General features: G+C 47.6%; 4 protein-coding genes across 4 annotated transcripts; 2 read left to right on the plus strand and 2 right to left on the minus strand.

Annotated features, from left to right (window-relative positions):
- Window positions 1-238: 238 nt before the first annotated feature.
- Window positions 239-1,183, plus strand: A1O9_07853 (uncharacterized protein; the record flags this gene model as incomplete). The annotated part of the gene is made up of 1 exon (XM_013403408.1): window positions 239-1,183. One exon carries the CDS (start codon window positions 239-241, stop codon window positions 1,181-1,183), a length of 945 nt encoding a protein of 314 aa, XP_013258862.1.
- A 486-nt stretch (window positions 1,184-1,669) lies between these two features.
- On the minus strand, window positions 1,670-4,588 carry A1O9_07854 (uncharacterized protein; the record flags this gene model as incomplete). Its single annotated transcript, XM_013403409.1, has 6 exons — window positions 1,670-1,704; window positions 1,961-2,095; window positions 2,157-2,520; window positions 2,590-3,239; window positions 3,359-4,272; window positions 4,329-4,588. The coding sequence occupies 6 exons, from the start codon at window positions 4,586-4,588 to the stop codon at window positions 1,670-1,672; spliced, it is 2,358 nt and encodes a 785-aa protein (XP_013258863.1).
- A 1,957-nt stretch (window positions 4,589-6,545) lies between these two features.
- Window positions 6,546-8,555, minus strand: A1O9_07855 (cytochrome P450, family 51 (sterol 14-demethylase); the record flags this gene model as incomplete). Its single annotated transcript, XM_013403410.1, has 4 exons — window positions 6,546-7,925; window positions 8,008-8,094; window positions 8,148-8,258; window positions 8,358-8,555. The coding sequence occupies 4 exons, from the start codon at window positions 8,553-8,555 to the stop codon at window positions 6,546-6,548; spliced, it is 1,776 nt and encodes a 591-aa protein (XP_013258864.1).
- Window positions 8,556-14,293: 5,738 nt separating this feature from the next.
- A1O9_07856 (uncharacterized protein) lies at window positions 14,294-15,448 on the plus strand (the record flags this gene model as incomplete). The annotated part of the gene is made up of 1 exon (XM_013403411.1): window positions 14,294-15,448. The coding sequence occupies one exon, from the start codon at window positions 14,294-14,296 to the stop codon at window positions 15,446-15,448; it is 1,155 nt and encodes a 384-aa protein (XP_013258865.1).
- Window positions 15,449-15,917: the final 469 nt, after the last annotated feature.

A 15,917-nucleotide genomic window follows, 5' to 3' on the forward strand; every position in this document is an offset into this window, starting at 1 on the left:
CGCATCGGAGTATCTCCCGATGTGCTTCGGTTATTGCACATTTGCCCACCATGGACTTATTGGGGGTTGGACCGTCGTTATTTGATGCTGTTCCCTTCTCGAGTGAATAAAAGCATTTACGAGCTTCGTAGTGCATCAGATCTCATTTACAACTTCGTTCCAAGCCAGTTCTTTTTGACAAAGCACAAGCGACGAAAATCTCCAAACCCACGCACAGAATATAACAATATCTTTCGAAATGCCAAAGCTACTATATCCCACAACCTTGAAGCTCGACATCAAGAGCCTTGAAGGGTATTCGGTTGAGCTGAAGCCATATGATGGCAAGAGTCCTTTTGCGGACGAGGACACAGATGCAGAATTCTTGGTAACATGGTCTAACACGCCTGATAACCTGAAAGATGCATCAAAACGCCTCAAGAAGCTCCGTTGGATCCAGTCACTTGCCGCTGGACCTAACGACGTCCTTAGCGCGGGTTTCGACTCCAGCATCATCGTCACCACTGGCTCCGGCCTACACGACCATACTGTGGCTGAGCACGCTCTCGGCATGCTGCTCAACAGTGCTCGCCGATTCTACGAGATGCGCGACTATCAACTCCAGGGTAAATGGCCAGGACACTTGGGAGGCCCTCAGCCCGATCGACCAGCAGGAGCGTTCACCACTCTCCGCGACGCCAACATCCTCATCTGGGGATTCGGGAACATCGCCAAGAAACTCACACCATGGTTGACCGCACTAGGAGCCACAGTTCGCGGCGTTGCCCGCCACGCTGGCGTGAGGAATGGTATTGAGGTTTACAGCGAAGACAAACTGCCCGAGCTGCTCCCTAAAACGGACGCTCTGGTCATGATCCTGCCTGGCTCGGAAAGCACGCACCACGCTCTTAACGCGGAGCGCCTGAAGCTCCTGCCGAAGCACGCGTGGATCGTCAACGTCGGAAGAGGAACCTCCGTGGACGAGGACGCTCTGACCGCTGCTCTAGAGAAGGGTGAGATTGGAGGCGCATCTCTCGATGTGTTCGAGAAGGAGCCGCTACCGGAGGGCAGCTCGTTGTGGAAGGCACCAAATCTGGTGGTCTCGCCGCACGCTGCCGGTGGAAGGCCTCAAGATGCGGAAGCGCTCATTGCGTATAATCTGAGGAGACTTCTCGCCGGACAGGAGTTGAAGAACGTTATTTGATCAACCTTTAATGCGAACTGCAGTATATCCCCTGTCTGAAGTACGACCTGGAAACGCGGCACGAAACCAAAGAAGGACGAGGAGTGCCTGTTTGGGTAAGCGAAGCAACAAAATAATGGCAACTTTAAGTGAGTTTGGCGACATGCATGTATGATCTTCTTCAGAGTGTAGAATCCAAGAGTCGCGTCTAGATGGCCAAAATTTTGCTTTTATTTTCGCTGGGTCTACCATGGCTTTTCCAACGTCCCTTCGTCACAGTCCCCTCACATGAATAGTCAACCGACTGCCTGCCCAAGACCCATAACTGTTGGAGTGTATGTCCATTGTGAACACCAGGAAATGCATTCTGAATACCACACGATCTTCATGTTCAACTCCGGAAATGTAGACTTTGTCCTCCAAAAATCCATCAATCATGCTCGTGCTTCGCCACCCTTTGGTGCTCGAAACCTTGCTTATTCTCACATGAAATCAATCGTGGGATATCTACAGTGATTCCACTCTTTGTAGTCCAATGACCACTATGATACATTTTGATCCGTCCCTCACGGTCTTCCTCAGCGCTTGGCGTACCAACATGTCTAACTGTGGCTCTTATCTCCTGGATCAGAAGGCTGGAATTGCTCAAGGATTTTCTTCAATGCCGTTCTCCTGATGGGTTTGGGTAGGAATTCTGTGATGATGGTTAGTTTCAAGTTCATCTCGTCGTCGGCATTGTGCACGGTGGAAACCTTGTCGCGCCACTGTATCTCGGTGGCTTAGAAAAGGAGGACTTACCGTTCATACCCGCTTCGAAGCACGCATCTCGATTGGTTTCGTGGTCAAAAGCCGTCAGTGCCACTATCGGTGATTTGAACCCGAGGTCTCTAATCTGCCGCGTGGATTCAATGCCGTCCATCTTGGGCATTTGAACTGGAGACTTGGTTAGCAAATTTGCAGCAGATGGAAACTTTGCTTGGTTTGGAGGGCTTACTGTCCATAAATATCAGCGAAAAAGGTTGCGTGTCACCGCCATCGTCTGCTGTTGGTGAAAGTGTATTGCGAACTCTGTTCAAAGCGTCCTCACCATTCTCGGCAATCGTCACGTTGTTGACCTTTTCAAGTTCGAGCAACCGAAGGATAACTTGCTGATTGACACTGTTGTCTTCTGCGACGAGAACTCTGGAGTAACTTGGCTTCTGCGACATAAGAGGGCGAGGACTTGAGCGAGGCTCCTTCGCCTCCTGTGGACTGTCCAGTGCTGGTGCACTTGCCCCGAAATTAGGCCCGTCCATCGTCTCTAGTGGTGATGCGACGGATTGAATGGGTACCAGAGGCGATCCGTTTCCTCTTCTGTACTCATAATGGCGCTTCTCCATCAGTTCCGGGGCCTTATCAGCTGTTTCTGCATTGATATTTTCGTCTACAAGGTAAGGCTGTGAGAAACCAACGAGTCTTGGTGCATCAAGGGCTGAATCTCTATCCTGAGAATAAACGGACGCTTTCTCTGAGCGTGTGGAGCGTACATCACGAGGATGTCGTGATCGACTGCTAAATGTGTCAAATTGAACGCTGCTTGCTACGCTTGCGGCTTTGGTCGAGGGCGGCTGAGCAAGTGAGCCAGATATCGATGGCACAGACTCTTTGGTGTAGCGAAGAGGTATTGATAGTGTAAATGTGCTCCCAATATCAACAGTGCTCTTCACCACGATGGAACCACCCATCATCTCTGCCAATTGAGAGCATATGGCTAAACCAAGCCCTGTCCCACCATGTTTTCGACTCAGAGCCAGATCACCTTGGACGAAAGGCTTGAATATCTCTTGCTGCAGATGCTCAGGGATGCCTGGTCCAGTGTCTTCGACTTCGAAATCAAATACTAGACCAATCTGTGATGATTCATGAGGTCCTGCCCCATTGACAGCTTCCCTCATTTTGCGGCCTTCCGTATGAGAGTCAGGTCGATTTGAATACGAGACTTCAGGCATGGCACTAGCATGCACTAGCCTTCGATATAAAATCCGAACCTCAACTGTACCTCTGGCTGGTGTGAATTTGAGAGAATTGCTGACAAGGTCTTGGAAGGGTCAGCATGATTTCCCGTCTCACAAAATGAGGTAGAGACAAAGTCTTGAGGAGGAAGCGTGGATCTCATCACAACTAAGACAGTTGCAAACCAAAGGCACAAAGACTTACTCATCAAGATTTGCAGAATCCGATTCTTATCGCCCTTAAGTCCGATCTCACGAAGCGGGCCGGTGTCTGCGGGGCCCGTTGCAAGGACATTGGTATTGACTCTTGGTAGGTTGTCGCTCAAGTTCTGCCGCGCCACAATAGCATCCTCCAGAGGAGGGTCGTCGTCGGGATTTCGCGATTGGGGCGAGTCTATGCCAATGAACACCACCCTCAGAGAAATATTAGCATCGCGAGCCTGTTTCTCGAAAATCGACACAATTTGTGAACCTATGTCCACGAGGCGGAAGGTGCCTTCTTCTATGGCAAGTCGCTGCCCATATGAACTTCGACTAAATGTCAACAGGTCATTGAGTAGGTGCAGGAGGAGGTCGGAAGATTTGTAAATGATCTTCAGAGACTGTCGTACTCGCTTGACGTCCTTCTCCTGCATCGCCACAGCACACATGCCAATGATACCATTCAGCGGAGTACGGAGTTCGTGAGACACGTTGGCGATGAACAGCGTCTTTGCCTCGTTGGCAGACCGCGCAGCATTTCGACTCTGTTCAAGCTCAGCTGTTCTCGTCTTCACACGCTCTTCAAGCTTGGTGTATTGGATGGACAGTTCATCAGCCATATCATTGAAGGTAGATGTAAGGTCGGTAAGTTCATCGTTGATGATATGTCGTCTAGCTGCCACTTTCTGCGGAATCTGAAATGATCGAATCTGTCGTGGACGAGATTTAGTCTTGCATCCCTTCTTGCGCACACCCGAAGAAAAGTCTTTTTCTTTCAGCAGTGCGCCATCGAGCGTGCTATTTTGAGTATCCGTCTCGGACTTCTCTGAAGGAACGTATGTCTCGTATGTGGTAATAGAATTCTCCGTCGCACTCTTAAGTGCTCGAATCGGCTTGACAGCATAATGAGCAAGAGGACTAGTCATTATTTTCAGCTTGGCAAGATCTGACAAGTGTGGTCTGATGCAACTTACAAACAGATGAGGATTATGGCACCCACAACGCTGAAGATGCAGATGAGGAACGTGTTGCGGAGCTTGTTGATAGGGTACACAACTTCACCATAAGCCTGGCCTAATACCACGACCCAATCAACAACATCAGTTGGGATTCTAGCATATCCGACTGATATATGTCGATCTTCCTCATTGTGCGTTGACATTAATGACCCTGCATTGTTAAGCTCGCCATTTTTTGTGGACCAAGCCTTGAGTACCGCAGGGTAGTCACCCATGGGAAATGGCAAATATGGATTTTCTGCTCGTGATGGGTGGCGATCACTGGTTGGCGGCAAAACAAACTGGAGTGGTACTTCAGCATTCTCCGATTCCGAACGGCCATCAACCTGATCAGCAAATAAGTTGTCGGGTTCATGAGGGCCAATGATGACCACTTCCCCGGTGCGTCCAAGGCCGACTCTGGAAGTGATAACATTATATAGCACTCTAGCATCGAGTACGACGGTCAGCCAGCCAACGATGTCGCTGTTTAATATCCGTTAGTCCCAAATAAGGTGTCCAACCCGAGCACTGTCCATACCTGCGACTTGTGTTGTCTATATATTGAATCAGCACCGTTCTGCGGGCAATGAGAGGTAGCTTGCACACACGCAGCTCGAATAATTGAAGCCGGGGGAACAGTCCAAGGGTTGAGGAGTTCGGGGCACTCACTATTTATAGCCAGTGTCATTGAAATTAAAGAAAGATTTTGCTGTAGAAAAAGCGGTCCCAGCAACAAGGTTGAATTGGCAGTTAGTGTCTTGTTGTCGTAAAGAACGTGAGTTTGGTTCGATAGTTGCTCGCCGAATGTGAAATTGGGAAACAGGTTGGGTGGGTATCCAACTTCGTCATCACCAAGGTATGCTAAAGTACCATTCGCGTACGTGTATGGTAGTAGAATTTGCCCGAGCACGCTGCTTCTGGTCACCTGGGCAATTACTTGCTTGCCTTGATCCAGGTTGATATTATGTGGATATACTGCAGCTTGTAGGAATATAGTGTCATCAGCCCCGCCAGAAAGTGCATTATTGAGATTACTCTTTTTCCTTGTTAGCAGCGCCCTCAAGCCACCCTGAAGACTGCATCCGATCTACTGACCTCCATCATCTCGACGAGCGCGGCTGATTGATTTCCATGATTAAATTGTCCAACGTATGATTGCAGATTCTCCCTTGTCGAGATGGACCTAACTGAATCTCGGAAGAGAGATGTAGCCTGAGCAATCTGGGAGGCCTTTAAATTGGCGGTAACAGTGAGTGTCTCTCTTCTTGCATCTTTCATGTACCGCACAGTTTGGAACCAAACAGACACAGTCAAGATAGTCAACGCCACAACGTTCGTGAGTGCAATGAGCAAGCATAACTGCTCACGAATATGAATTCTGAATTTCATTTTCAGTGCCTGCCAATGTCCTGTTCAACGCTTCCATCATCCCAGGACAGTGTCACCGAGACTGGCTAAGCAGGGAAATCCGTCCCGTGTAGATTGAAGGTCAACTTTGTTTCCTGAAAATGTGTTCATGGAGGTTCAATGGCCATGTGAAGTCTTGAAGCCAAGAAGAACCTGCCGCGAAGAGTACATGATGTCTTTCAGAAGATGAACAAACTCTGCGTTGGACAGGAGGCCAAGAACTCCGAGTATGACTGGGAGACTTGGTGGGCGCTGTTGGCATTGGCTTAGTAGTGAATAAGCGAACCCTTACTCACGCCATCCACCTGAGCTCCACGGCTTGGGCGTGCTGACTCAGGTGTTTAACCTCAGCATGACTGCCTATTCGGGTTCAGCTTGTCAGCCAGCCGTAATTACTACTGATGTGATTAAACCCCAGCGGCGTCGCTGGCATTGGAGATGGCCTAGATAGTCCCCTTATCAACTAACCAGCTGGGGTAATTGCTTCCGGGAGCCGCACCAGCCGGATACCGAGGCCAATTAATCTTGAGGCATGCAGTCTGAAACATAAACAGGACGTAAAACCCTTGGTGTTGTGCGTGCCGCGCAGCGTATTTATGCTTCTGCTTCAATTTTATATGACAACGTGCGATCAATTGGGTACCTCGTGTCTAACACGTACCACTAATTACGGAGGCATGCTCGGAGTGTATGCAGAAATCTCCACAACCTATGGGCTGGGGAAAATTTGTTCAGCAAACTGCAGTTTGGGCTCTCACACCAGTTGATCCTCACGGATCGAGCTTAACCGGGCTTTTTAGGGGACCACAATCCATACGTCGGCACACTCAAAACCCACAAGACCACAAGAGAGTATTTTCGCAGGCCAACTACCTGCTTCCGAGGAATGGGACGAAGATTTTCTCGGTGATATAAGTGGGTTCCTTTTGCAATTGATTGTTCGTCCCAAACTAGTCTCAATGGTTCAAAGCTAGCCGCGTCGTCTCCATTTGATGGTTGCTGGGTGCATTGGTCGAGAGAACATGGACTAAGATTATTGGCAATCAGCAACATATCGGGCATTGCCCATGAAACCACCAGTGCAACGAAGGGACTTACTGAGTAGTCTGTCGCCGGAACGGCTGCTTCAGGGTCCACCTGTTCCCACTGTAGAAGTCTTACTAATGTGACAAGAATTGCTCCAAGTTGCGAATATGCAAAAATCTCACCAACGCATCTATGCCGACCAGCTCCGAAGGGAAGATAGGGACTATAGGCTGCCTTGGAAGAAACATCTCCATAGCCATAGTCAATCGTGTCGCCATCTGGGGTCTCAATTTGCTGAATGGTGGTTGGTCTGTCCCACCGGTGGGGATCCCAGTTCATCGGGTCAGGAAAATATTCTTCAGTCCTGGCCGGAAGACCCGGCGCAGCAAGAAGGATGTGGCCAGTTGGAACAACAAAATCTGTGTCTGGAATATGCATCGGTTGTTTCACCTTGCGCATAACCGAATGGATCGGGCTATGGAGGCGGAGAGTCTCCCTTATGACGTTGTTATGAAGCGTGAGCTTTTGCAGAGACTCATAGCTGGGACTCTGCCCACCGAGGACTTCATTCTGCTCCCTGTAGAGCTCCTCGACAAGATGGGGTCGGTGGGCCAACTCTAACATGATCCAGGTACCGGACGCTGCAGTGTTGTGTTGCCCACCCATGAGGAGCGCAATCATAAGGTTCGCCATCTCTTCATCCGATATCCGGTCACCGTTTTTGTACGTTGCGCCGAGAAGGGCCCAGAGCATGTCATGACTGCCATCTTGGTTCCCACGAGAACGTCTTTCTTTGATAATATCCAGATACAAATTCGACATTTTCCTTTGAGCACGATCACGTCGTCGATTCACAGGAATTGGAAGCCATGGAAACATGAAATTGATCGGAGCAAACCCGTCGTCGAGATGGCGGTAGTGGGTGGCAAACGTCGCGTCAAATGAATCGCGGACCTCTTTACCTTGTAAAGAGCCGGCCGCAGCGTACAGGGAAATCTCCGAGAGTACGGAGGATATATCACAGACACCATTTTCTCCACGAAAGGCAACATTGGTGCCAACATACTGTTCGACCTCATTGACAAATTGGGGAACATAGGCTCGTAGGCTCTGGCTTGAGAACCCTTCCTTCAATAACTGTCAAGAAAACGATGTAAGTCCAACCAATTCGAGAATCGGAAGCCGCATATAGTGACACGGATATACGTTTAGGGCTTACTCTCTTTTGATCCATAAAACGGGCATTGTCTACATCGTAGACAACACCGCGGCCGAAGATAGGTATTGTTAAAGGACCGTATACTTCCTGGTCCTCAATCAGTGCCTTTGTTTGATTAAAGCAGCGCTGGAAGTCCTTACCTCGGCGTTCAAGTCCTTGAGCTTGCCGTTGAGGATGAAATTATTTCCTTTGGTACCGAGAAAGACTGTCACCTGCATCCCAAGGAGCCCGAAGGTGAAGACATCGCCGTACTAGGAGATCGAGCTTAGCAAGAGATTGCTTGAAGATTGTCCCAGCAGCATCGCAACCTATGCAAGATCAAGCGGAGTTCCCATGAAAATGGGTCTTACCTTCTCCTGGCATTTGAAGAAAAACTTATAGGGGTCTTGCCCATATTCGACCGTGCTACCAACTTTCGGAATCCAGTGCCATACCACGGGAGGACGATGAGGATCTCGAAAGAAGAGCTGCTTCAGAATATTTGCAAGTATGGGAGCTAGTAGCAGCGAGAACATCATGGTCAAAGGATATGAAGAAGTAGCGAACATGGCGAAGCCTTCTGCACACCGCTACAGGGCCAGCTTCAATCAGGTTTCAATTATTTTCCAGCTCGCTCAAAATTAATGGCCATCCAGTGAGATTATTGCTATTTGAGAGCAATGATACCTCTCCCAAAGTGAAGGAACAACAGAGCAAGCAAGCTAGTTTGGAGACTAGGACTCTGGAGCGAGCGCAGGATGAAGGACGCTCCATGAGTTTGGAATTAGGGGCGTCCCTGAGATCCCATGTAAAATTGAGCCGATTATTACTGTAGTTACGCGTACTTTGAACCAAAATGGGTTGGTGTAAGTGCCCATCTTCTTTTCGGGACGAGGATGATGCTGCCCTGTGCTGAACTTCAGCTAACCACAAAGTCGCTGACGCAGAAGTCACGTGTAGCACCGACATGTAGTCTCCAAAATATGCCGTTCAACTTAGGTCGGGCTTAGGAAGGATATCGCGTGGATTTCAAGTGTAATCGTTTCTAGAAGATCTTACGCCACGCAACATCTCCAGTAATTTTGGCGAGGATGTTTATACTTCGTGTGCTTTCGTGGGTGAAAGTGAAGTCTCGCGCTGATTGCAAGGCTGAAGCCGAGGGGAAGTAGACCCTTGCGTTGGGATAGGGTAAGGCCACACCACACCCTGCTCCTCACCACCCTTCTCCCAAAACTGTCTGTCGGCTTGCTCCCACATGAGCAGCTCCCAACCCTCCTCCTCCTCCTCTTAGGAAGAAGCGAGTGAGGCGTTGGTGACAGGAGTAATGGTCTCGGTATGCACAATGATGCCTTGTCTTTTCGTGTAAGCGACTGCGTGATCGGTAAAACGTCAAATTGATCCTCCCTCATCCCCGACTATTGATCGATTAGCTATACAATAGACTCTTTGGTAAAAGAACTTCGGAACTGTTCGAACAAAAAGGCTCGTAACCCAGAGATAGCCCACAAGATGTGCTAATGCAGCCCGCAGGAGTCTCGGTGCATTGCTTTTCTCCGCTTCACGACATCGTCAATGTCTGAAGGTTGACTTGGAGATGTGACCTGCAGCAATAAAAGTCCGAGCGCAGGGCAACCTCATTCACGCAGAGAAACCGTAGGTCTGTATAATCACTATTGTCCAAAACGGGTCAAGGGCAAATGCTTCCGGAATTCCGAACAGTTCTGCCCAGTTGTCTGGTACATAAGTGCGCAGAATGTAAGTGAAGAGCATGGATAGTGCGGTATGGATGCTGTCAAGCAGTGTTGTTGGGGTCAAAATCGTATTCATGGTGACCCAAACCCGTATCACAATCTCCCTCGTCAAGATTAGGTGTGTGTTGGATGATAAATACTTGATAGAAGTAGACGTCGAAGGAGGACCGACTTGGCTGGTGTGGAATCTCTGATGCTTAGGGACCCAGGGAGTCCGATGATTTCCAACCGATTGAGAAGGACATACATACCAATGTTGATCAGCAGCCACAAGACTCTCGTTGCTGAGGATTTTCTATTTATGCCAGTTGACTTGATTTGACTTCCAGTGTGTTGGTCCGATAACATAGCATGCTTGTATAAGACCCTAATCAAGCGAGGGTTCATTATGACCTTGTACATCTGCGCCCACAATCTTCTGTTGACCCAGGTGCCAGTAATTTTCGAGGCTTTTCAGTTCTGCTGAGTCGGACAGAGGGTCCATTTCTTTATATAAAGTAAACATGAAAAATGAACGAAAGTAATTAGAGTAATTGTCCCTCGCAGTTCCGAGAGACCAGTAGGAAAACTCTTGTACGATATTGCCTTGAACGAGACCGTAGCTGGTAAAAAGACTACAGGAAGAATGTAGAGGCGATACCGGACCGGAATAGTAAGTGATATACTACAGCGGCGTTGAGAAACATCTAAGATTCAGAAACCTTCGACAGATCAAGAGCACAAATCTAGATCAAGTTGTGACTTGAGAAATCAGTAAATGGTTGACAGACAAGAGACAAACAGATTTGAAGACTGCAAGCAGGATAGAAGCATTCATTGTCACAGTTGAACATGACCTGAGGCGGTATACTCTCGTATAGTGCTGTAGAACACTAGAATAGAACCTCACAGCTGTGTTTTTCTTGAACCTGCTCCTGCAAAGCGTAGCCTATGACTACCATGATCTGGGCGATCGCTGCGGCCGGTGGTCCTGAAGGTGCTGCCACTGGCGTCGCAGGAAGTTTTATCTTAGGAGCAGTTGGTGTCGGAGGGAGTGCCATCCAGCACGGAGGCTATGTCATCATCGATGGTGCCCTGTTTTGGGGGAGTAGAGCAGTAGCCGGTGGTGTTGCTGGCGGGACAGGTAAGGTAAGTGAGAGGAGTTCCCGTTTGGTGCCGTCCGACTAACTTGAGTTCTAACGGTATCAGGTACACCGGTACCAGTCACAGACAAACTTAAAAGAGCGCCAGTTATGTCTTAAGTTTCTGCTGCTTCGCAGACGTCAGCGCATTTAGTAGCGGAAGCATCAGAAGCCTCAGAATCGAGCGCCTCATAGGCAACACAAGCGCCAACAAATCTTCATTGTATGCTGCTTTGTTGACCATCGTGTAGAAAGCCTCAGCATCGAAATCATCCGCGGCGGCGACCGTTTCGATGAGTAACACTGTAAACAAATATATAGAAGTGGCGCTGGGCGGTCCAATTTCGAGAACCGCGACATTTCATATCACAGGTAAGAACAAGACAATAAAGCCAACAGCTATTTAAAATTACTTGTCAGAGAGGCTGAGGGTGAGCGTTTTCACGGACCGCGTTGAGCTGATAAGAGGGTATGACAGGAGACTCAAGGAGGAAATTACAAAGCCTTGGACAGGCGGTATTCAGAAGAACAGACTGACAACAACAACAACAATAGCTCAAGGTTTACGTCACAGAATCTCGTGATGTTGTTCAACCCTTTATTTCTCGCTCCTGCATCATGTGCTTTATGTCGAAAATTGATTTCGCAGTTCTATCCACGCAAAAGGCATTCTGTGAACCATTGATGATATGTAGCGATTTATCGAATCTACACTAATATTAGCCCAGGTAGTCTAAATTGCGCGCACTACTGATTCGTCATCATAATGATTAAAGTCCTTTATTTGCTGCTTTTCGGCGCCACAGATATTCTCAATTAGCAATAAATCAGGACTTCCAGAGCGTTAAAGCAGTTATTCAAACCCATTGGCTCCTTTGTTCCGCACAGAGCTCTTTTGGCCGATGCTGGGGCCTGAATCCTGATCTTTCTCGAGAGTAAAAGAGCCGCGGCGTTCTATCCAACTCTTGACGGGTCCACTGAGAATTTGATGTATATAGACTTGGCTTGTCATGTTATCGTTAGACGAACTTGTTCCACAAAAGATAAGACCACTCTTAATGGTAGCACTCTACATTATGAGCAGCATTTGTTTTGATTTGAGTCTTTTGGATACGGTCAGGATGATAGCGCTCTCCGCGGAGCCTAGTCACCTTCAGTTTACGCTTTGATCCCGGAGCAAAATAGCATTCATCGCTGAATCGGACTAACGTCCATCTAGCTAGGGACCAATTGCAATGAAGTCGTAGTAATTCGCGGCGTTCAATGAGGGATTTTGGTGTAAGCCAGGGCTTTTGAAAAGCGTTACATTTTTGATAGCCAAGGAGAGACCAAGAGGAGCATTATGATACTTCCTTGTAGAATTGTCGGCGAACGAGTCGATATCCAGATGATTTGCTAGTCGCAGTACCTAAAGATATCATTCTGAGAAACAAAAATCTACTGATCCTGTACAAACTGGTAAGAGTGCGAACCTCGTTCTTCAGAGTATGATGATGAAGTCTTCGCTTATTGTCCCTGTGCACACTCTCCAGTGGACTAAGATAAGCTTGCAGTACATCTAACTTGCTTTAACTTGGGATGCGCTTCAAAAGATTTCGGCATCGGCCGGTGAAAATGTCGGTAGACGTGAGCGAATTGAGACGTATCTGTTTGCAATTCTTGAAGTAGCTATAGACGAGCAGTTGCCTATAGCCGCCCTCTCGACCGCGTCAACATTGACTATCTGCGGCTTCTAGTCTTCCATAGAGGGCACCTATGCTAATTATTCTTCTGCAAGCAGGCGTATGGCTATTTCTGTTCTGTCGCTTCGCAGTCGGCGGCGAGGATTCTTCTACTGTGAGCTCCTGACGCTTTCATTGTTTCGATTCTATCTCTCCTGTTGAGGCATTTTGCATTTCCGTCGTGCCGCGAGGGCGCCAGTTCCATCAGCTTTCTGTCACTACCTCTCGTTAGTTCGATATACCGATACTAAAGGATGCTCCACCATCGATGGCGGTCGCCGTAGAGGCCGCATTGATGAAGTTTCAGAGGAAGTTTCAGAATATTGTGCGTGATGGTTACCATGGTGGTCGCCTGTTCGTTCTTCCACGCATTACGAGAGTCGAAAATATATGTCTATTGGTAACTGCAGTATTCGGTTTACCCTGAACACGAATTTCAGGAGGCCAAAAAAGGCGATGCGCAGGTTGACGCTGGATCGCTCAAATAGTGCCATTCCCGCTGCGACCCTGGTAAACAACATGCTCTGGAATTTCACGGGAATGTATCTTGGTCTCATAATAGACATAGGTGGCGATATACCAGATTCGAAGTATATTAGGTCGGCATAAGGCTAGGTGGTGAGTGATCATTCAACTTGATGTACCAATATTCGCTTGCGCCTTGTCGATAGAATGAGAACTCCTGTGTTTCGTCACGAGGGCTTCCCCCTCCTTATCCTTGAATGACACACTTCCGAAAGTGAATCTCATCAAGCTTGGGATCTATTCTATGCCGTGGTTGGGCATATTTTTGTGTATGACATGATCTTTGAAAGTTGTGCATTCACCGTTCTAGGAACCCATATCATTAGTATGAAATCTAAAGATGTTATTCCCCAATGTGCTACCCGAGAATACAGTGCCAACTAATGAGAGGTAGACTAACCCATCAATGAAAGGCAGGAGGCTTTGTCACTGAACTGGTTCTTGATCCAGATGGCAAAGAGCAGGCGAGGCCGTCACGAAGGTTAGAATTACATACATGTTAGTTACTACTCATCATGTTGTCTGTGGCGAAAACGACAAATTAGGCAGCCATGTCTTGGCCCGAGACTTCCGTGGCCGTACCTGCAGATGCAAAGTTAGGGATTGAGGACTCATCTCGACGACCGTTGAGCCTATCTGAGCTACGATCAAGGTATCTCGACGAAGCTTTGGACGCTTACTTACTGTAGCCGAAGTCGTCGAAGCTTTTGGATGCTCGTGGTAGAAGGTTTTCCACAAAGTTGAACCCGTAGTTTAGATCACTGTGGCAAGTACTGTAGTAACCTAAGGCAGCAACCAACGTTCTGTCTCCAGAGATTGGAAGCGTCCACCTTATTTTAAGCGACCCTAGTAGCTAACCCCTGGAATCACCCTATAAGATTGGCTAATGGCTTTGGATTCACTTTAGTGCTCCACTTTAGGCACCCTTAATATCTACCCCGTACCATGACCCTAGGACCCAGCATCCATTGATACCTAATAAGAAAGTGACAAGAGAACAAGGCAAGCGTGAGCGCTGTCTTGTACCTGAGATGCAGTCATTATTTAACAGTTTTCGTTGGATACTATGCTAGCCGCTCAAAAAGTATTTCACCAAATGGATTTGATTCGTAATAACAAGTCCCAACTAGGCCTTCACAGAACCTTATCTTCGAGCGGTCTATCGTCAAGGCCCCTCAAATCGTCGACAATGCAACGGCGATCGCATAAGAAGTCCCGAAAGGGTTGCAACAATTGCAAAGCCCGACGCATCAAGTGTGGAGAGGAGAAGCCTCGGTGTGGGAATTGCCTTGATTTTCACGCAGAATGCATCTACTCATGTGGTCAAGCTGAAAATCCTTATATGCGAGCAAACCTTCAGGTACACAACTTTAACCTCCGAGATTTACAATATTTTCATCATTTTCTACAAGCGGCGATCCCCCATCTACCACTTGGAAGTGACACGCTGTGGGTTGAAGCAATTCCACGGCTGGCTTATCATCGCCCTTATCTGATGCATGCATTGCTAGGGCTGGGAGCATTCAGCCTAGGTGCCCTGTTCCCTGAACACAAGGGATATAATCGAGATGCGCTGGACCATCGCCTCTACGCTATACGAGGGTTAAATTCGGCTATATCGAATTCTTGCCGAGAATCTGATGATTCAAGTGCAATCTTGGCCAGCTGTTATGCGCTCACGTTTCAGTCAATATACCTTGCAGATGGCATGACCGATTTTATTATCTTTGTCCGTGGCTGCTATCTTGCCACTAATACGCTTCGTGGAGATGGACAGCTCATTGCTCTACCCGCCCAGCACCTCGATATTGTTGCCCCAAAATTGGGCCACATGCTTAAACCAAACATCAGAGAATTACAGAAAGGGCTGGCAGATTTAGTGAAGATCTCAAACTTGTTAGAGACACCATTCGAGCATGAGTTCTATAGCGGTGTCAAGGAAGTCCTCGCAGGGTCGATTGAGTCTTTGCAGCTTGGTTATGTTCGTTTTGTTTCACTTTACGAAATGTGGTCATCGAGGGCGAATGTTGAGGCCTTAATTAACCCTAATAACACAGTCTTACAGTTGATGTTATACTTGTACCTGTTGGAGTCTTTAATATTGGCACCCTTCACACCATGGGACTTTCCACAAGGTTTATCTACAGACCATCGGTTGAGCTCAACCCTAAAATGGGCTGACAAAATTTGGATGAGACTTTCAAATGATTCGAAAGCATATTTGGAGTGGCCGAAGTCAGTATACGACAGACTAAAGGCCACAAGAAATAAGGTGGGAGATTCATCACTACTAGATGAACTTAAAGACATCTTTCTCGCAAAGGAACTAGAGAGTAATATGTGAGATTAAGTCGCCACCTTAAAGTCAGACTATAGCTAGACAGATTTGTAGTAAGCGTAAAGTATGAATTAATCGCATGTCGTCAGTATGTGGCTAGTGATTTCAGCCTTCTCAATCTTATGATTTCACCTCAATACCCGTTAAGATTAGATGAACTCGAACATAAAATAGTTACATCGAGTTTATGTGCTCCCCACATGAATACCACAATAGCTCTCAGCTTACGCCCAACTCTACGCTTGGCCATCTCACCGTCCCACGACATACGTGTCGTATTCAATACGACTAAAAAGGGTATAGATCAGTTCTAACTTCTAACCCCTCAGCATATCGAATATTACACGCTAGGCAGACAATAATAATGTTTCTATAAATTCTAATACTGATAGTCGTAGCTTTTTCAACCTTCTACAACCCTTGTATCGCTGAAGGTCGCTACTTTTCTCCAGAATAACACATTTTTATCACCACC

This window comes from Exophiala aquamarina (assembly GCF_000709125.1).
Source record: "Exophiala aquamarina CBS 119918 chromosome Unknown aczIA-supercont1.6, whole genome shotgun sequence".
Taxonomy (NCBI): domain Eukaryota; kingdom Fungi; phylum Ascomycota; class Eurotiomycetes; order Chaetothyriales; family Herpotrichiellaceae; genus Exophiala; species Exophiala aquamarina.